Source organism: Hoplias malabaricus, chromosome 14, assembly GCF_029633855.1.
Source record: "Hoplias malabaricus isolate fHopMal1 chromosome 14, fHopMal1.hap1, whole genome shotgun sequence".
NCBI classification, from domain to species: Eukaryota; Metazoa; Chordata; class Actinopteri; order Characiformes; family Erythrinidae; genus Hoplias; species Hoplias malabaricus.
In genome coordinates, this window is record NC_089813.1 from 35,611,991 (window position 1) to 35,633,781 (window position 21,791).

Consider the following 21,791-nt stretch of genomic DNA (forward strand, 5'->3'; position numbering starts at 1 on the left):
TGTTAACAGGGGAATCTGAGGCCTTATTGTGGAATACAAAAGGCTTTCTATTTGACATATAATATGTTTTTTAAATGCAGAAATAGTGACTTAATGATCAACAATGGCACAAGCCTGCATGTTGACGTCAGCTAAGTGTAAGGAGGATAACGGGGCTTAGGTCTCCGTTGGGGAGAACATCTTAAATGCCTAATGAGGTGGCAACAAGGCAACTACAGAAACTCACGTGTCTTACCCCACAATGCCTCCAACTCCTCTTGGGGGATCCTAGGTGTTACCGGGCCAGACAGGCAACTCATTCACACTAGTGAGCCCTGGGTCTACTCCGGGGCCTTTCTTAAGTTGGCCATGCCTGGTACAGGGGCCAGCGACTCCACTCTGAGCTCCAGAGCTCCTCACAGGATCATGGATCATGGACTCGGATGGTAGTAAGTATGTTAAACTGTATTGTTCTCAATGTCATTGAGCCTAACCCTGAAAACAAAAGCTGTATCTTGTAAGCAGAAAGCACCATGGCGATGCAGCATGGTGGTAAAATACAAGAAAAATGAGTGCAGAAAGGCTGAGCATTAATGGGGGCACACTAAACTTCACATTCACTTTGAAATTTATAAAGAGGAACTACATAATTACAACTTGGAAATTTGAAAGGACAGACTTCTCTGAGATCATCAGTAAAAGCTCTAACAACACCTGCTAGTTCAGTAATATAACACTAAACATTCAGCAAGCTATCATCAATACGTCTCTTGACCGTAGAACTGTCCTTGTACAGCCTCAAGATCTGAAATGTACCCTGCAATGTCCAGCTTATAAAAGCATCTACATTAATATTAGATGTGTTGCCTACTCACTTTATGAAGGAAGGCTTTTGTTGCTGAGGACATACTGCAAATAATGGGTCTCTACTTTCAGGGATCTTCCCTCAAGCACTAAAAACTGCAGTAATTAAGCCTCTCTTGAAAAGAAAATTACACAGCACTGTCCTGAACAACTACAGACCCATCTCTAATCTTCCATTCATAGGCAAAATTATGAGTTATTATGAAGACGTCCAGTCAGGCTTCTGTCCACATCAAAGCACAGAAACTGCCCTCATTAAGGTCCTGAATGACATCTGTCTGAACTCAGACATAGGTAAAATATCTGTGCTAGTGCTTCTTGATCTTAGTGCTGCATTTGATACCACAGCATCCTTTTAGGCAAACTAGAGAACTGGGCAAGCACACAGGTCCAGGGACCTGGAGGTTGTGGGTTCGAGTCCCGTTCCGGGTGACTGTCTGTGAGGAGTGTGGTGTGTTCTCCCTGTGTCTGCGTGGGTTTCTTCCAGGTGCTCTGGTTTCCTCCCCCAGTCCAAAAATACACATTGGTAGGTGGATTGGCGACTCAAAAGTGTCCGTAGGTCCGAAGGACTGGCGCCCCCTCCAGGGTGTATTCCTGCCTTGCGCCCAATGATTCCAGGTAGGCTCTGGACCCACCGTGACCCTGAACTGGATACGGGTTACAGATAATGAATGAATGAATGACTGTGGATCAAAACAAGCATCACTGACCTGCAGTGTTCCACAAGGCTCTATTATTGGGCCTCTACTGTTTAGCCTTTACATGTTTCCACTTGGGCAAATCCATAACAATAATAAATAGTCTATCATAGTTATGAAGATAACACTCAGATCTATTTATCTCTGTCACCAGGTGACTATTGTCCCATTGACACTCACTGCAATTGCCTAGAATCAATAAATAACTGAATGAGGGGCAGCAGGCAGCTGGATGTTTTGGCAGTAAGGAGCAAATACTTGAGGTCATTGCACGGCTTAACAGCACAGCTCTAAAGCCTAAAAGCCAGGTCAGAAGTCTTATAAAAATCCTGGAAGCAGATCTGAATCTTAACAGCCAAATAAAGATAATTACAAAATCTGCCTTTCGTCACCTCGAGAACATATCAAAGACTAATTCATGCATTAATCTCCAGCAGGCTGGACTACTGCAATGTTCTCTACTGGACATCCCAAATCCACAGTTAGGCAGCTGCGGCTCATTCAAAACACAGCAGCTAGAATTCTCACCAGAACCAAGAGAACCAAGCACATCATTCCTGTCCTCAGGTCGCCGCACTGGCTGCCGATTAAACACAGGACTGATTTTAGACGGCCTCAGACCAAAATATATTTCAGATCTGCTAGAAGAGTATGAACCCAGTAGACCCCTCAGATCACTTGGGACTGGTCAGCTTATAGTCACTCGTCGTCACTCGTCTCCTGTCTCCTTCTCGGGCTAGAGTACGCTGGCGTCGCTCTGTTGACTGCCGCTTCTCCCCGTATGTTTTGTTTTGTTTGTTCCCCGTTCCTGCTGACTTTGTGGATTCCCGGTTGTAATCTTCGCGGTTATTCGACTGTCTTCCCCAACACTGCGGATTCAGGCCGGCTTGCACCGAGGCTGTCCTGCCCTAGCTCTGTGGATTCCCGGCCGGTTAGCTTTGCTGCTGTCCTGCCCTAATCTGCGGTTTTCGGCTGCTGTTCCAGTTAGCTTCGCCGCTGTCCCGCTCCAACCTCGCGGATCTCGGCTTCGGTTCCAGCGGGCCTCGCCGCTGTCCTGCTCCAACTTCGCGGATCCCGGCTGCTGTCCCGCTTAGCTTCGTTACTGCCCTGCCCCAAATCTGTGGTTCCTGCCTACAGTGTCTGCTAGCACTGCGGCTATGCAATTACTTTGCTCCAACCCATTGACAATGCACCTGCTACCTGCTATGACTCTATTACTGGCTATTCCACTTTTTCCCATCCTTGATTGCCCCCACATGAACCCAGACCCCCTGTTCAACTCACTGTTTGTTAGTTATACGGCTGATGAACTACGTAAATATAGGTATTCTCACTGCCTTTCCAAACATTCTGCTGTTGCTGCCTGCAGAGCTGGTATACTCAACCGGCGACGCTATCTTCACCGTGGCTCAAGGCTAAATCGCAATAAATCTGTACACTATACCAATGGTAGTAACATTTGCTCTTTCTGGACACTGTCTCGCTCACCTTCTCATTCTACAAAACGTTTTTCTAATCTGTCTAATTTACGCCCTCTTACCCCTGTTCCCCCTAGTTCCTCGTTTGTCCTCCTTAATGTCCGCTCACTCACTAACAAATCTTATCTGTTGCAAGAATTAATATTGGACAATTCACTTGATCTCCTTTTCCTTACAGAAACATGGCAACAACCAGGTGATTACTATTCTCTCAACCAAGCAACCCCACCCAACTTTAATTATGTGCAAAAACCACGTTCCTCAGGCCGTGGGGGCGGTCTGGCAGTGATCTTTAAAAACAATCTCAGAATTACTGAACTTGTTTTCTCATCACCATCATCTTTTGAGTATCTTGCAGTCAAAACACATGGCTCTATTACCGTACTCCTCATCTATCGCCCCCCCAAATCTAATTCATCCTTTTTCTCTGAACTATCTGAGCTACTCACTCTCGCTAACTCTTCTTCTTCTTGACTGTTGCTACTTGGTGACTTCAATATACATGTTAACACTCCTGACAACAAGTTAGTGACTGATTTTTTAGCTCTCCTTGACTGCTTTTCCTTCACTCAACATGTAGATTTTCCTACTCATGACAAAGGTCACACACTTGACCTAGTCTGTTCTTCTTCTGTCCTGGTTCACAACCTTCATCCTCTCCTGTTTCCACTCTCTGACCATGAGCTCCTTCTATTCTCTGTCCCTATGAATGTAGCTCACCAATCTGTTAAAAGACTTATCTCTTTCCGTAATATTAAATCTGTTGATCCCTGTTCCTTCGCTCAGTCCATCAATATGAGCTTTCCTGTTCTCACTGCTCCATCCTCTCCTGAGGTACATGCCACAATGCTTAACTCTGCTCTTTCCGCGTCCCTCAACGCTTCTGCTCCTGCGAAAACCAAATTGGTCTCTTTCACCACTTCTGCTCCCTGGTTCACCACTGAGCTGCGCGCTATGAAACAAGCCGGACGTCAGCTTGAAAGGCTGTACAAAAAAACCAAATTAACGGTGCATGCTGATGCTTATCTGCAACACATGCGCAAATACAGAGATTCCTTACACACCACCAAGTCTAGGTATCTCTCAGGTCTTATTAATAGGCCTAATGCTAACCCCCGTAATCTCTTTACAACAATCTCTAAACTTTTCAAAGCCCCTGGCAGCAACATGACACCCTCCTCTGAACTTTGCAACTCCTTCTTACACTTCTTTGAAGATAAAATTTCCAATATTAATAACTCTCTTATGATTATCTCATCTAAAGCCACCTTTCCTTCCTCACTGTCTCCACAGCCCTCAGTCTGTTCTATATCCATGCCCTGTTTTTCTGATTTCAGCCCGGTTACTCCTTCTCTTATCAGTGATATCATTACCCATTCTAAAAGTACCACCTGCTCTCTTGATCCCCTCCCTACCTCACTAACGAAAGCCTGCATGACTGCTTTGGTCCCTCATCTAACCTCTATTATTAACCATTCACTGTTTTCTGGCTATGTCCCCTCAGTTTACAAATTAGCTGCAGTTACACCTATCCTTAAAAAACCTGGTCTTGACCCAGCAAATCTAAATAATTTCCGTCCGATTTCAAATCTTCCATTTTTTTCTAAAATCCTTGAGCGTGTCGTAGCCACCCAGCTGACAACATATCTAGAATCCAATAACCTCCTCGACTCATTTCAGTCTGGTTTTCGTCCTCACCATAGTACCGAAACTGCCTTGGTCAAAGTTATCAATGATCTGTTGGTGGCTGCAGATACGGGAGCTCTAAGTATTCTGGTCCTCCTTTACTTAAGTTCTGCCTTTGACACAGTAAATCATGCCATCCTCCTCTCAAGACTGCGTGAGCTGGGTGTCACTGGTTCTGCCCTTGACTGGTTTAGATCTTACCTAACAGATCGAAAACAATTTGTCACACTTTCTGGACATAGTTCAACCATCTCATCCATCTCACAAGGGGTCCCACAAGGCTCTGTCCTTGGCCCATTACTGTTTATTGTCTATGTACTTCCCCTCGGCCATATTATCCGTCATTTCAATCTTGATTTTCACTGTTATGCTGATGACACACAGATTTACCTCCGGACCAATTCTTTCAACAACCCACCACTCTCCAAATTGGAACTTTGTCTCTCAAAAATCAGGCACTGGATGACACAAAATTCACTAATGCTTAATAGTAATAAAACTGACCTAATCCTCATTGGCTCCAAATCTACTCTAAATAAAACTGGCTCCCTCACACTCTCAATTGATGATATCACCCTGTCCCCCTCCACTGTGGTCCGAAATCTTGGTGTCACCCTCGACTCTACGCTCACGTTTCATTCCCATGTTAGTTCCGTCATAAAAACCTCATTCTTCCACCTTCGCAACATTGCTAAAATCCGTCCTTCTCTTTCCCAGTCTGCCTCTGAATGCCTCATCCATGCATTCATCTCCAGCCGTCTTGACTATTGTAACTCTCTTCTTTCTGGCATTAGCTCCTCACTACTACATAAACTCCAAATGGTCCAGAACTCTGCTGCCCGTCTCCTCACCCACACCCGGTCCCACCACCACATCACCCCAGTTCTCCACAACCTCCACTGGCTTCCTGTTAAATATCGTATTCAGTTCAAAATCCTCCTTCTCACCTACAAAGCTCTCAATAACCAAGCTCCCTCTTACTTATCGGACCTTCTTCAACCATACACACCTAATCGCATTCTCAGATCTTCCTCAGCCGGTTTACTCACCATTCCCCCTTCTAAGCTGCGTAGTCTTGGAGATCGAGCCTTCTCCAGACATGCCCCCCGCCTCTGGAACTCCCTTCCTCCAGAAATTCAACAGTCAACATCTCTATCACTATTTAAATCCAAACTTAAAACACACCTGTTTGTGGCTGCATTTAATCCCTCTGTTTCTGATTAGCCCTTGTTTTTTTTTTGTTTTGTTTTTTTTTTGTTTTTTTTTTTAAACCTTGTTCCTGTTTTGTATCATTGTATGTTATGTAGTGTTATGGATGTGATTGTCTTTATGTGTTCATCTGATTGTAACAGCGTCTTTGGGTTACTGAAAAGCGCTTTAAAAATTCCATTTATTATTATTATTATTATTATTATTATAGTGCCCCGGGTCAGAACCACACAGTGGGGGGCACTTAAAATAAATTAGAGATGTATAAAGTATAGATGTCGATCTATTGTATTTTTTTAGTACTATTTTAATAAATGCCCTTTCTTTTACTGCACTGTTTTACTTGTCATCTATATTTTAATTTGCTTTAATTCCACTTAATAGCTTAGTCCCTCTTATATTTTTTATTTTATAATATGTAGTGTCGCAGTCACACAGCTCCAGGGACCTGGAGATTGTGGGTTCGATTCCCGCTCCGGGTGACTGTCTGTGAGGAGTGTAGTGTGTTCTCCCTGTGTCTGTGTGGGTTTCCTCCGGGTGACTGTCTGTGAGGAGTGTGGTGTGTTCTCCCTGTGTCTGTGTGGGTTTCCTCTGAGTGCTCCGGTTTCCTCCCACAGTCCAAAAACACACATTGATAGGTGGACTGGTGACTTAAAGTCCGTAGGTGTGAGTGAATGTGTGTGTGTGTGTGTCTGTGTCTGTGTTTCCCTGTGAAGGACTGGCTCCCCCTCCAGGGTGTATTCCTGCCTTGCGCCCAATAATTCCAGGTAGGCTCTGGACCCACCGCGACCCTGAACTGGATAAGGGTTACAGATAGTGGATGAATGGATGGATGGATGTTTTTATATTTGCTTATTATCTTTTACATTTTTAATTCTTCTGCTGTAATATTTCTGTACTCTTTTGTACAGCATTTGGAATTTCCATTGTGTACAAAAGGTGCTCTAGAAATAACTCGCCTTACACACTGTATATAAGCTTTATAACTATGTACCTTCTCAGTGTTGGGCACTTGTAAGACCCTGCATTGTGTAGCTTATGTAGCTATACCTCTGATTAAATCACCCTCGAAAACACATTGGAGTGTGGTCTTGGAGGAAGGCCGCAGGGAGACTCCAGTCCGGCAGATGGCGGTAGAAGATAGAAACATACAAACAAACGGCTTCCTTGGAAATGAGAGCGCGTTGGAGCACTTTCCAGAAGTGAAAACATGGCTGGAACCTCCTCAGTGGCCGGGGAAGTGTTTGTGGACGCTCTGCCGTATTTTGATCAAGGCTACGATGCTCCAGGTGTCAGAGAAGCTGTGAGTTACACTTACAGCACTGAAGAGTTTAACCGTGTGTTTTAAAGTGGCCCAGAGCAAAGCCGTGTGAGGGAGCGAACTTGAGCTCTCAGCTCTCTTTGTTTAACTGCTTCAGTTGAGCTCTTTCATAAATCACCATTTCATGTTTTTCTAGATAACTTAAGGGGTTCGTGTCTTTTAATTCGCTGAGCTGATTTAATGTGTCTATTTCATCGGTTTAAATTGAGAAACAGCGGTTTGATTCAGCCCTGAAAATGTGTAGGGTCATGGGCTGGATCACAATCACCTGACTGCTCCCTACCTAGTGCCCTACACAGGCCACGACACTGTAGCTTCTTCACCCAAACAGTACTTTGTATTTAAGCTGTAGAGTCTTGCAGCGTCAATTGTGCAGGTGTCGATTAATATATGTGAATATTGTCGATATTGTGTATGTAAAAACCATTATTTCACGACATATAAAGGGCACTACATAGGGAATGTGCAGCCATTTGCGATTCAGCCTCAGTCGTTATGTTTCAGTAGTTTGTTTATAGTTTATTCATATCTTTTTATTATTATTATTAAAGGAAAGGACCAAAAATAACGCATTGTTAGTGTAAATTTAAGAGATAATAATACACCAACAATAAACAATGTCAGTAAGTTTCCTCCATGTCAGGAAGGGAACGGTGTGGTTGTAGACACTGAAACAAAATGTAGGCTACACCCTGTAATTTTAATTACTTACGGATATCCCAATTTTATCCCTAGTCATTACTCAATGTCAGTTTCACTCTGAAAGCTAGTACTCCCCAGTCACACAAAGCTAGACATGTGAAGTCCATTACCACTTCCTTTAAACCTGCTGTTAATGCAGTGTCACTGTTTAGCTCAACACGCTTGTAGGAGAACACTAACTGTCCAGGTCTGTCGTGTCAGCTAACACACTTGTGCTCTCTTGGAATCCCAAATGAATCCCAGTGCTGCACCTTTCTGGAGCCAACTAAATACAATTTTGTTGCTTCCAGGCTGCAGCCTTGGTGGAGGAGGAGACTCGGAGATACAGACCTACAAAAAATTATCTCAGTTATCTGCCAACTCCAGATTTCTCTGCTTTTGAGGTAGATTCGGGATTTTCCGTACTTTATTTTTCTGATTGTTTACAGACGAGGGTTAGGATGTTGCTCATAATTTATTTGTGTTCTGACCCAAAAGACAGAGATCATGCGGAATGAGTTTGAGAGGCTTGCTGCTCGCCAACCCATGGAGCTTCTCAGCATGAAAAGGTAGGCGAGATAGAAGTCAGACAGAGACAGAAACTCGAAATTCAAGACTCATAACTCTGCACAGACTTCCGATCATCCACCTCAAGACTCTACTCAGACTTTGTCTATAAACTAATGAACTGACTCAGACCTCAGATAAGGAGTCATGACCTGACTGTCTTATGACTCACTTCAGTTCTTATGACTCATGATTCGACTCAGACTTCAGATGAAATGACTTGAGTTGACTCAAAATCTTAGGACCCATGACTTGACTCAGATCTTATGACTCATAGGTTTGTTTAGGGGGTCTGCGCAGGATTGAATTTTTTTATTTTTTTATTTTTTAAATCCAGCACCTGCCCTCTTACTCCAAAAATCAGCAACTTCTGTCTCACTCAAAAAATATCTTCTACTCAAATAACATAATACAGCTCCTTTAAAGGGACTGGGACACACACATACACACACAGGCTGCAGAAGTGCACACACGTGCACCACAAACTCACTTGGAAGCCTGACTGACCGTCTACAGGCTCCACTGTTTGTGCAGCACAGTAATACACGATTAATGGGGTCCACGTAATTAATTAATTTGACTCCCCTCAGTCTTTAGATCTTACGACCCGAGACTATTCTACCTTTAGATCTTACGACCCGAGACTATTCTACCTTTAGATCTTACGACCCGAGACTATTCTACCTTTAGATCTTACGACCCGAGACTATTCTACCTTTAGACCTTACGACCCGAGACTATTCTACCTTTAGACCTTACGACCCGAGACTATTCTACCTTTAGACCTTACGACCCGAGACTATTCTACCTTTAGACCTTATGACCCGAGACTATTCTACCTTTAGACCTTACGACCCGAGACTGTTCCACCTTTAGACCTTACGACCCGAGACTATTCTACCTTTAGATCTTACGACCCGAGACTATTCTACCTTTAGACCTTACGACCCGAGACTATTCTACCTTTAGACCTTACGACCCGAGACTATTCTACCTTTAGACCTTACGACCCGAGACTATTCTACCTTTAGACCTTACGACCCGAGACTGTTCCACCTTTAGACCTTACGACCCGAGACTGTTCTACCTTTAGACCTTACGACCCGAGACTGTTCTACCTTTAGACCTTACGACCCGAGACTGTTCTACCTTTAGACCTTACGACCCGAGACTGTTCTACTTTTAGACCTTACGACCCGAGACTGTTCCACCTTTAGACCTTACGACCCGAGACTGTTCCACCTTTAGACCTTACGACCCGAGACTGTTCTACCTTTAGACCTTACGACCCGAGACTGTTCTACTTTTAGATCTTACGACCCGAGACTGTTCCACCTTTAGACCTTACGACCCGAGACTGTTCCACCTTTAGACCTTACGACCCGAGGACTGTTCCACCTTTAGACCTTACGACCCGAGGACTGTTCCACCTTTAGACCTTACGACCCGAGGACTGTTCCACCTTTAGACCTTACGACCCGAGGACTGTTCCACCTTTAGACCTTACGACCCGAGGACTGTTCCACCTTTAGACCTTACGACCCGAGGACTGTTCCACCTTTAGACCTTACGACCCGAGGACTGTTCCACCTTTAGACCTTACGACCCAGAAGTTAAGATCTTAAGACTGGTAGCAGGATTATTATGGCTGCTCTGAAGGGCTGAATCTTTTATGTGGTAAATTAATAAATGTTTAAAATGTTTCATTTGCAGTTAATCATTCAGTATGTTCCCTGTAGTCTCCATGCAACAAGACTCTAATGATTTAGGGGGGGATTCATGTAACGTTTAAGATGATGTAATTTGAAAAATAAAAAAGATTACTGCACAGACAACTCTCTTGTTTCCTTACAAGAGAAAGAGATGCATCAAATCCCACTCTGCTTGTTATTTTAAGCAGCTTCACTGATTGACTGCCAGTATGTTTTAACATAAGCGTAAAGTTGTGCCTTGCTAATTTACTCTAAATATAAATATGCAAATAGGTATGAGTTGCCAGCTCCCTCCTCAGGACAAAAGAACGATATCACAGCATGGCAGGACTGCGTGAATAACTCCATGGCCCAGCTGGAACATCAGGCAGTACGCATAGAAAACCTTGAACTGATGGCAGAGTATGGGACCAATGCCTGGAAAGTGTCAAATGAGTAAGTATTAAAGTATTATTATTGTGTAATTTGCACAGAGAGAAGTTGATATTTAGTTACTTTTTAAAGTATGAGTTAATTTTGTTTCTTTTAAACAGTAACTTGGCGTTTATGATTGAAAATGCGCAGAAGGAGCTACAGAAAGTGAGGTAAGTGTGTAGCAAAATTATATAATTTTAATATACAATGGAACCTCTACCTATGAACTTGATGCGCTCCGTGACCCGGTTCTTAAGTGGAACAGTTCGTTTCTCGAGTCAATTTTCCCCATTTAAAATAATGGAAAAGCAATTAATGCGTTCCAGCCCCCACCCCGAAAGTCACCCTTTTTGCACTGATATATGTTTACAACACTCTCAAATTAGTAACAAAAAATACATGTAGCGTTACTAAAAATAAAAGAGAAATACAGTGGTAACAGTAATAAAAAAGATCTAATAAAGGTTTAAGTGGTTACACATCGCTACCTTGAAGACGTGACGACTGGCTGGAGGAGTAACACAGGCACTGGCTGTATGACGGGAGGTGGGAGGTGGGGGGTGGGTGGAATAACGGAGAGTAGGCGAGTGATTGTGGGGAGACGAAGCATAGATACGGCTTAACTCAGCACGAATTTTGATGTCTACTATTTACGCTAATGCTAAATTGCTAAAGCTACAATGTGCTAATCTTAAAAGCTCACTCCAGTCTGGGCGCTGGGAGACTCTCCTATTGGGGTCAGTGGCCATTTCCAGCCGCCGGTTCGGTGGAGGCTCGGGTTCGTTTCTAGAGTCATGGTTTGTTGGTGGAGGCAAAAAATATTCAAATGCCCGGTTCGTATCTTGGAAAGTTCGTTAGTAGAGGTTCCACTGTACACGTATACGATGTGTAGATCCCCAGCTACTGCTATGGGAATTACACCAGTGAGAACGTCCCCAATTCAGGGAAGTCAGCTCAGTTTCTGCAGCAAGAATTCCCCGGTTCCTGGCTTTAGATTTTAAGCACCAAGCCGGTATTAACTAGATTTTTCTAAGAACTGTGCCTTTTAATACAGTTCTGAGTGATTGTTCATTTCTTGTAAATAAACGGCATTCATTCATATTATTTTGTCTTTCTCTAATAACCTCTTTTGAAAAGATGGGCTGTATATTAATATTTTCATATACGCTTTGAGTATTTTACATTACGAAAGAACATTTTTTGAAATGAAAGTTGTGCTTTGTTTTTGCCTGGATCTATTTCTCAAGCCACAAGCTTCGTTTTTAAGGCCAATCCAGCCTTGACTCTTTGTCTGCTTATGTTACAGAAAACAGATTCAGGACTTGAACTGGCAGCGTAAGAACGACCAGCTCACAGGAGGAGCAAAACTGCGAGAGCTTGAATCAACGTCAGTATTTATATTTTTACTTAAGTATACGACAGAAGTGAGTACAACCCTATGCGGTATCACTTAAATACCAAATAATTCAAGCTTCCATCACCTCTCAATCATTCTCTTACATGAACCATCAGAAATAAATATTTTAGAAAGACTTTGTTGAAAATACAGGTCTCAATTCGTCTAACTGCATGAACACGGTTATAAAATGACCTGTGAACACCAGAACCTTCTAAATGTTGGACCTATGGGCTGTCTATCTGCATTTCTGCATCATGGTGCCACATGGAAAAGAATTGCCAGAGAAATTGAATAATCTGATGGTGAGACTTCAAAAAGATGGACCAGGATACAGGAAGATCCATTAATCAGAGCCGCAGTGGCACAATCTAGCTTTGAAAAACAGACCGGCACGTGCTTCTGAACTGGCTCAGGGAATATCAGTGGAAATAGAAGTGTCTGTGACAGCTCAGACAGTGCGAATGACATTGTGTAATTTCAACCTCTGTCGACAGCATCCAAGGAAAAAATCCCTTGCTTATACTTCAGCACAAAATTGCAAGATTAAACTTTGATAAAGAACATGAAAAGAAGCCTGATCAATTTTGGGAGCACATTTTTTGGTTAAATGATGCCAAGATAAATGAGGGTCCAGCGTGTTTAGCCAGGATTACCACAGTGCCTAGTCCCAACAGTAAAGCAGTGAGGTGGGAGTGTGATGATATGGTGCTGCAGGAGTGCAGAAGGTGTTAGGGAGGTGATCTTTATAGATGACACCATGAACGCCTAGGGATAGAGCAAAAACTGGCTGATACTTGGCAGAAGAGGAATATTTCAGCATAATAATGATCCAAAGCAATCTGCCAAGAAAACTGGCCAAGAATGTCGCTTGATTTGAATAAAATAGAACACATTTTGGGGAATGTTATGGAGGAAGATAAAGCATCACAACCCTTTTTTAAATAGTATCTGAAGAATGACAGACAATCTCTCCAGAAATCTGTGCACCATTGATATCATCCATGCTGAGAAGGAAATATAAGTGGACACACTAAGTATTAAAAAATGAAAACATTTGAAATATTCATTCATTATCTGTAAGCGCTTATCCAGTTCAGGGTCGCGGTGGGTCCAGAGCCTATCTGGAATCATTGGGCGCAATGCAGGAATACACCCTGGAGGGGGCGCCAATCCTTCACAGGGCAACACACACACACTCTCACATTCACTCACACCTACGGACACTTTTGAGTCACCAATCCACCTACCAACGTGTGTTTTTGGACCGTGGGAGGACACTGGATCACCCGGAGGAAACCAACACGGACACAGGGAGAACACACCACACTCCTCACAGACAGTCACCCGGAGCGGGAATCAAACCCACAACCTCCAGGTCCCTGGAGCTGTGTGACTGCGACACTACCTGCTGCTCCACCGTGCTGCCCCACATTTGAATTAATAAAAGTAATAAGTTGTACTGATTTTTGTGACATTGAATTCCTACTGTGGGGCCTGTATTTTTAATAATAAATTTTGCATAAAAGCAAATACTTCACTGTTCAAATTGGAAGTAATGCTGTGACAATAATATGATACAATTATGAATTATTTGACATTTAAATGATATTACACTGTGTTGTACTCCAGTTTTGCTGTGTAATGTATTTGTAATGTGCATCTTACTAAAGTACCTTGAGAGTAATTGATTCTTCTTTGTTTCATATTTTTGACAGGTGGGTGTCCCTTGTAAGTAAAAACTACGAGATTGAGCGTGCCATTGTGCAGCTGGAGAACGATATCGCACAAATCAGACAGCAGCAGGGAGAGGAAAATAAGGAGAACATTCGACAGGACTTTTAGAAAGTGATATGCCTTTTCAATCTGGAATAACGAAGGAATACTGTCATAAAGTATGTGGAAAAAGGACACTTCAGAGAAAGACAGAGTGCATTTACACACTGTGAAGTGAGCAGAGGAGCCAGCATGGTAGCTGAAGACATGAGCTGTAACACTTTCTGAAAGTAATATTTCAGATATTTTTTGTGAATATTTAACAATGTTTTAAAAGTCATCTAAATGTAGTCCATTTTGTTTTTATAGATAAGTACCTTGTGGTATTGGCTTGTAATTCCAATACATATTCACACATTCACCTTCATACAGTTAGGACGCCATTTCTCACATTTATGGACTGCTCCACAAGAACATGCAATGTTTTTCGCATCAGTGAGAATTTGTATTCTTTTTAAGGAATTAAATAAAGTACAATTTGGTTTGTCATGTCTTTCTAAAATTATTTGCTTCACAGTTGAAAATGAGAGGGAGAAGTTTCTGAATGTGTCATCAATTTTATTTTATTCATTTTTTTCTTTTGATGGAGATAAGGTTCATAGGAATCTGAGCTGGGAGAAGACCTCCTTTGCACCAATATTCTTGGCAACAATTGGGAAGCCATATGGCAAGTCATATGACAGAGCCAGCATTTTAGTTCATTTACAGTATATTAAATTAGCTTTGTAATTTAAATGCAAGCTGGAATTTAAGATTAATAAATTTTACCTTGTTTTTATTCATGTCCTTAGTCATTTTAAATATGATCCAGCAAATATTTTAAACATATTTTTTCTCCTGTCTCTAAACTATGCTATATTGCTTAAAGTATTTACTCACCCATCCAAATCATTTAATGTGGGTGTTCCCCTCACTTCCATGGTCACAGGAGGATTCATCCAAGCACCTAGGCATGCACAAAGAAAGAAAGTTGCTCTCAGAATCTCTGAATTCCAGCATGGTACTGTGATGCTACCTGTGCAACAAGTCCAGTCATGAAATTTCCTTGTTACCTAATATTACCCAGTCAACTGTCAGTGGTATTATAACAAAGTGGAAGCTACTGGGAACGACAGCAACTCGGCCACAAAGTGGTAGGCCACGTAAAATGACAGAGTGGGTTCAACCTATGCTAAGGCACATATTACGCAGAGGTCACATACTTTCTGCAAAGTCAATGGCTACAGACCTCCAAACTTAATGTGGCCTTCAGATTAGTGCATAAAGAGCATCATGGGAAGGGTTTTCATGGCCAAGCAGCTATATCCAAGCGTGATGCAAAGTGTCTGATGGATTGATGTTAAGCACGCCGCCGTTGGGTTTGGCAGTTGCCAGGAGAACAGTACTTTTCTGACTGCATTGTGTCAAGGGTAAATTTTGGTGGACGTGGCATAATGGTGTGTGTTTTTTAGGAGTTGGGTTCAGCCTCTTAGTTCCGGTGAAAGGAACTCTTAATGAGATTTTGGACAATTTCATGCTCCCAACATTGTGGGAACAGTGTGGGGACGACCCCTTCCTGGTCTAACATGGCTGTGCACCAGTGCACAAAGTAAGGCATAAAGGCATGGATGAGCAAGTATGGTGTGGAAGAACTTGACTGGCTCGCACATAGTCCTGACCTCAACCTGTTAAAACACCTTTGGGAAGAATTAGAGCTCAGACTACGAGCCAGGCCTTCTCGTCTATCAGTGCCTTGCACTTCTGGAAGAATGGTAAAAAGTCACATAAACGCAGTCCTAAACTTTGTGGAAAGCCTTTCCAGAAAAGTTGAAGCTGTTATAGCTACAAAGGGTGGGCCGGCATCATATTAAACCCTAAGGATTAACAATGGGATGTCATTCAAATTAACATGCCTGTGAAGGCGGCCGAGTAGAACCAATGATGTAGGGCCCAACACTAGGGAGAGCAAGATAGAGTTGGACTAAATGATGTATGGGCTAAAGCAGCAGTAATAGGTTTAATTTTTATGAACTTGAATTAGACTATGAATAATTAAACAATCACAGCCTTGGTGATGCTCTCTGATTCCTTGGGTGAAGAAAATATGTCTCATTATTTCCAATACTATATTTGTGTTGCCTATAATCCCTCATGAAGCTGAGTTGTACAAGAGAGCTGGGTATAAAGCAAACCTCATGCACCTCATGCTGAGGTCTGGGATGGATTCTGGGTTAGGGATAAGCCCAGCTGGATATCTCAAAAGTGACAGGAAGGAAAAATTCCTTCAGAGCATGAAACGAGAGACAATGGAGTCATTACCTATGGCTTGACATTGGAGCAAGACAAATAAACAGCCATATTTATGATGATTTATGCATTTACAGTGGGTGTAAAACAGCCATTAAAGTTTAAGAGTGGTGTTAAGGGGACATAAAACAGTGAGCAGTGAGTGATTCCAGTCTCAGCAGCCAGTCTGTAGTCATAAATGCGTCTGCAGAATCACCTCCAGATCTTCACCCCAAGTGTGTGAAGGAAGTTATCATAGGTCCTTCCTTCCTGCTGCTCTTAGACTGCTCCCAGTAAACCACTTTACAAGGAACACTACGCAATATTATTGCCTTAAAATTACAGTTTAAAAATTATTGTGATGTTCTAGTGGGCGGCACGGTGGTACAGCAGGTAGGTGTCACAGTCACACAGCTCCAGGGACATGGAGGTTGTGGGTTCGATTCCCACTCTGGGTGACTGTCTGTGAGGAGTGTGGTGTGTTCTCCCTGTGTCTGCGTGGGTTTCCTCCGGGTGACTGTCTGTGAGGAGTTTGGTGTGTTCTCCCTGTGTCTGCGTGGGTTTCCTCCGGGTGACTGTCTGTGAGGAGTGTGGTGTGTTCTCCCTGTGTCTGCGTGGGTTTCCTCCGGGTGACTGTCTGTGAGGAGTGTGGTGTGTTCTCCCTGTGTCCGCGTGGGTTTCCTCCGGGTGCTCCGGTTTCCTCCCACAGTCCAGAAACACATGTCAGTAGGTTGATTGGCGAATCAAAAGTGACCATAGGTGTGAGTGAATGTGTGAGTGTGTGTGTTGCCCTGTGAAGGACTGGCGCACCCCTCCAGGGTGTGTTCCTGCCTTGCCACTAATGAATCCAGGTAGACTCTGGACCTACCGTGACCCTGAATTGGATAAGCGGTTATAGATAATGGATGGATGGTGATGCTCTAGTGACCTGTAATATGAAAAATAGAGCCTGGAACCCACATCACACCCCCACCCCCATTGATTGCAGTACAGCTCTGTAAAAATGAATTATAATGGTGGAGGGGCCCAAGAGTAAAAAACCAAATTTTACCTAGTGTTCCTATAAAGGAGAATACACCAACCACCAACATTTTGATCACCTCTATTTTTTCAATACTCATTGTCCATTGTCTCAGCTTCACTGACCCTACAGGAGCAACTTAGTTCTACAATTATAGACTGTAGTCCATCTGTGTCTCTGCATACTTTGTAAAAATGTATTTTTTTTTATTAGAAGACCATATAATATTTATTTACACACGGACTAAGCTGTATATAGCCATAGGACAGCAGTGACCTAAAGAAATTAAGAAGTACAGGAGGCCCTGTAGGGAAAAATGTAAACTCACACATACACTGTTAAACTTATACACACACTATCAACCCAGCCAGCACACCTTAATTGGACTCAAACTGGCTTGGGTTGACCATGGGCTAGCTAGGTTCAAAGGGGCTTGGGCTTTCAGGTGAGGGGTGGTCTGGGGGATACTACACTGGCAGCCAATTAACCTTTGATATAGGAGGCCCAAATGGAAAATAGTGAGTATTCTTCTTAGTTTGGAGAGATGTGTTTTTAAGTGGGCTGTGCAGTGGCGTACAGCCCATATGGGAACTTTTCCCTTCACCGACCCTGGAAGGCATCATATGTGGGGCCATTTTAACATGTAACACATGCAAAAAAAAACTTGATGGTACGCAGCTGTGCAGACCATATTGGTTCCACGTGAGAGTGCTGGCAAAAAGAAAACTCTTGCACAAGTTTCCAACTGTATGTATAAACATTAGATAATGTGCATGGAAGAGTTTGATTGTCAAGTTTTCTGTTTAACGTATGATGTTGTATTTTAAAGCATCAGATTGTGATTGGCTTAAAATACAATGTCATCAACAACACATGCGTATATGAGATGTATTTCTGCTTTTGTGATTGTGTTTCTGCTTTTGTGTGTTGATTTCTGCTTTTATGTGTGTATTTCTGCTTTTGGGTGTGTGTGTTTCTGCTTTTGTTTGTGTGTTTCTGCTTTTGAGTACATGTTCTTGTTTTTACTAGGGTGTATGGTACTACTGTATTACTGCAGGTCCAGTGGAGTAAATCCAGTTTTTTACTGTTAAAAAATGTATGTTGTAGACCTTCAAAAGATTTCTGGGTAATGTGCTGGAAGGCATATGAGAGAATATTTCAGGAGGCATTAGTTAGAGATATGGAGTCCACCCAATGCCTGCAGTTTTCATGGGTGCATCCCTAAATTAGCTTTTTTCAATTTATAAGGAATGAAAGTGAGTGGATTAATGAGAACATAAAAGGAACTTGATTTACCGGAATACTTAACCTTTTCAGAAGTCTCTGATGTCACATGTAATGAAATGATTTCATATCGTTAGGTAACTCCGCCCACCTAAAGAAAAAATGCTCAGACTAACAGTAAATACTTGCTGTGTGTATCTGGTTTATACCGGACTGTGCTGATCTTAACTGGCTTATGCTGGTTGGGTATGGGCTTGGACCATACACTTCTCTAAAAGTCAGTATTAAAGATTGGCAAAATTAAAAACAAAATAAGGTCTTTTTTATGCTTATAACATTTTATCGTGGCTTATATATGACAATCCATAAAAATATTCACAGTGGACTATATAAATAGTACAGTAATGCTAAGTGATGCTAAATTACTCATTATCTGTAACCCCTATCCAGTTCAGGGTCACAGTGGGTCCAGAGCCTCCCTGGAATCATTGGGCACAAGGCGGGAATACACCCTGGAGAGGGCGCCAGTCCATCACAGGGCAACACTCACACATTCACTCACACACACACCTACCAACTACACACTTTTGAGTCCACCAATCCACCTACCAACGTGTGTTTTTGGACTGTGGGAGGAAACCGGAGCGCCCGGAGGAAACCCACACAGACACAGGGAGAACACACCACACTCCTCACAGACAGTCACCCGGAGGAAACCCACGCAGAAACCCACGCAGACACAGGGAGAACACACCACACTCCTCACAGACAGTCACCCGGAGCGGGAATCGAACCCACAACCTCCAGGTCCCTGGAGCTGTGTTACTGCGACACTACCTGCTGCGCCACCGTGCTGGCCCCATTTTGGTTGTTTTTTTTTCTTTTTGTTTAAATAACAGGAACCAATTTAGAAAGTGTCCAAAAACACAGATGTGGTATGTGGATTAGCTATTCAAAGGGTCCCTAGGTGTGAATGTGTGAGTGTATGTGAAGGACAGGCGCCTCCTTCAGTGTGTGTTCCTACCTTGTGCTCAGTGATTCCAGGTAGGCTGTGGGCTCACTCATAAAAAGAGTGAGGAGTGAAAGGTGGAGAGTAATGAGAGGAAGAGAGAGGGACTGGGGCTGTATGTGACTGTATTTGTGCTGTTCCCTGAAACTTATTATCAGCAAAAGAAATGATGCTAATTTAAAATAAAGTTTAAAAATAAATAAATAAGGCTCTGTCATGCATTCCACACATATATTAATCTCCCTTCCTAAAATTCAAAAAATTATACAAGAATTTTAATTAATGAATTCATTAATACATATTTAATTGATTGGCATGACTAATATAAAACTCAGTTGTGTTATGTCTAACATTGATTCTTCTATTCATTCATTCATTGTCTGTAACCACTTATCCAGTTCAGGGTCACGGTGGGTCGGGAACCTACCCAGAATCATTGGGCGCAAGGCAGGAACACACCCTGGAGGGGGCGCCAGTCCTTCAGAGGGTGACACACACATATTCATTCACACACTCACACCTACGAACACTTTTGAGGCGCCAAGCCACCTACCAACGTATGTTTTTGGACCATGGGAGGTAACCCATGGGGACACAGGGAGAATACACCACACTCCTCACAGTCACCTGGGACTTGAACCCACAACCTCCAGGTCCCTGGAGACACTACCTGCTGCGCCACCACAAAATGTAAAATTAATTATTTATTTATTTTTAAATGATTAAGTATTAAGGTATAATCACCATGGAAATAAAGTGTGCTTACTAGATAGATAAATAAATAGACACGCGCGCCACGGCTTCGACGTGATGACGTAGGCTATTGCGTGATACTCAGGCGTCAGGCAGTTCAAAGAGGAGGGAAGATGGCGGACAACAAAGACAGAGCGGAGACGGAGAGCTCGGGCGGAATGGAGAGGCAGGAGAAAGTGGCCAAGCTCAACGGACACGACGCAGAGACCGCTCCGGAGCCTGCGGGGGAAGCTGAGACGGCACCGGGGGACGGGGGAGGAGGCGGAGAATGTGGTCAAGACGGGGAGAAGAGCGCTTCACGGGAGTCGACACCCGCCACGGCTTGTGGTGCTGAGAGTAAGGATAAGGATAACGACAACAGAGAAGGAGGAGAGGAACGAGCAGAGAAAGACGGAGGAGAGAAACAGGGAGAAGGAGAGGCGAATAGCAGCCCGAATGGAACCGGGACTGTTACCGGGAGCTTTGAGGCTCCTGAGGCGGGTGAAACCCCCTCCGCCTCGTCTACAGACTTCCCTTCGGAGCCTGCCGCGGCTCCCCCAGCTCCTCCGGCCCCCGCGGCCCCTATCAACCTGCTGGAGTCCTGCGCCGTGTGTAAACAGTGCCTCCAGAACCGCGACTGCGAGCCCAAACTCTTGCCGTGTCTTCACTCGTTCTGCTTGAAATGTATCCCTCAGCCGGAGCGGCAGATCAGCGTCGCGGTGCCCGGCCCCCACGGTCAGGACACACACATCGGTGAGTGGGATATAAAACCTCTAGAACATTCGCGGCTCTGCGGCTCTTATACCGCAGGGATCCAGCAGCTTCACTAGGCCTGTTTTCAGCTTTTACCGAGAGTAACGTTACCATGAGAACCGTGTCATTATCAGACACTGGACAGATTCAGTGAGATTCCTTACTATTTTAGAGTCTCATAATAATGACATGTGTCCTATAATTAGGACTCGGTGTCTAATAATGACTGCTTATTTTCACATAATAATAACTTAGACTTTCATAAGTGTTACGTATGTCTTACAGTCTAATGGTATGAACATTTTATATCATAATTACTTAATGTCACTTAATAATTAATTCATAATTGTGTAGTATCTCACACTAGTGACTTGATATATTGTGTTTATAATTTACATGTCATTAAGAATCAGAAATTCCAATAATAGCATTTACTAAATGCCTATGTTCTGTGGCAAAACTGGGGTGCCATACATTTTCAGATTATTCCCATAAACAGATAGTTGTGGCGATGAAAGGTTTTCTATAAGCAGATATACATTTTACAAACTGCACAACTCCAAACCCAAGTAATCTACAATGTACACAGAAATTAAAGCATATGATGAAGTTGTTTATCACGATAACGATACAGTATTAGCGTATTGCTCAGCCAGAATGCTGTAAAGTAAAACCCTGCACAGCCCTGCCCAAGGGAACAGTGTCTTTCTTAGAAGTCTCAGGAGAAATAAAGCAGATCTCAGTACTGTATTAATTAAGGATCATATCTGAATTATTTATCCTGAACTCCCCTCAGAGGGAAAAGGCAGATTAACATTAGCAGCTCACTATAAGGCATTCTGCAGATTATTGCTAAAATCATAAATGCTCTTTCTGCCCTGACACCGCTGAAGGGTTTGAGTTTTTACACTTTTCCTGCATAAATAGTATTTAAATAAGTCCCTCTGACAGTAATGTTCACAGTTAATCCGTCTCTGAGACAATATTTACATTAAAGTCAGAAACT

The 21,791-nt window shown here is 43.0% G+C and overlaps 2 protein-coding genes across 3 annotated transcripts in view; both read left to right on the forward strand.

The window, feature by feature from the left end:
- Positions 1-7,065: 7,065 nt before the first annotated feature.
- bcas2 (BCAS2 pre-mRNA processing factor) lies at positions 7,066-14,235 on the forward strand. Its single transcript, XM_066644518.1, has 7 exons — positions 7,066-7,217; positions 8,228-8,320; positions 8,415-8,485; positions 10,469-10,630; positions 10,729-10,779; positions 11,916-11,996; positions 13,724-14,235. The coding sequence occupies exons 1-7, from the start codon at positions 7,125-7,127 to the stop codon at positions 13,848-13,850; spliced, it is 678 nt and encodes a 225-aa protein (XP_066500615.1). The 5' UTR covers positions 7,066-7,124; the 3' UTR covers positions 13,851-14,235.
- A 5,932-nt stretch (positions 14,236-20,167) lies between these two features.
- The window catches only part of trim33 (tripartite motif containing 33), a 32,300-nt gene continuing 30,676 nt past the window's right edge, over positions 20,168-21,791 (forward strand). For both annotated transcript variants that reach the window (XM_066644117.1, XM_066644118.1), the window contains exon 1: positions 20,168-20,785. In XM_066644117.1, the coding sequence (XP_066500214.1) occupies positions 20,212-20,785 (574 nt within the window). In that variant the 5' untranslated portion in view covers positions 20,168-20,211. The remainder of the gene's footprint in view (positions 20,786-21,791) is intronic.

Coding starts and splice junctions, on each gene's coding strand:
- bcas2 (XM_066644518.1), top strand. CDS start 7,125: ATGGCTGGAACCTCCTCAGTGGCCGGGGAAGTGTTTGTGGACGCTCTG. Junction 8,486..10,468: donor GAGCTTCTCAGCATGAAAAG/GTAGGCGAGATA, acceptor ATATGCAAATAG/GTATGAGTTGCCAGCTCCCT. Junction 10,631..10,728: donor GCCTGGAAAGTGTCAAATGA/GTAAGTATTAAA, acceptor TCTTTTAAACAG/TAACTTGGCGTTTATGATTG.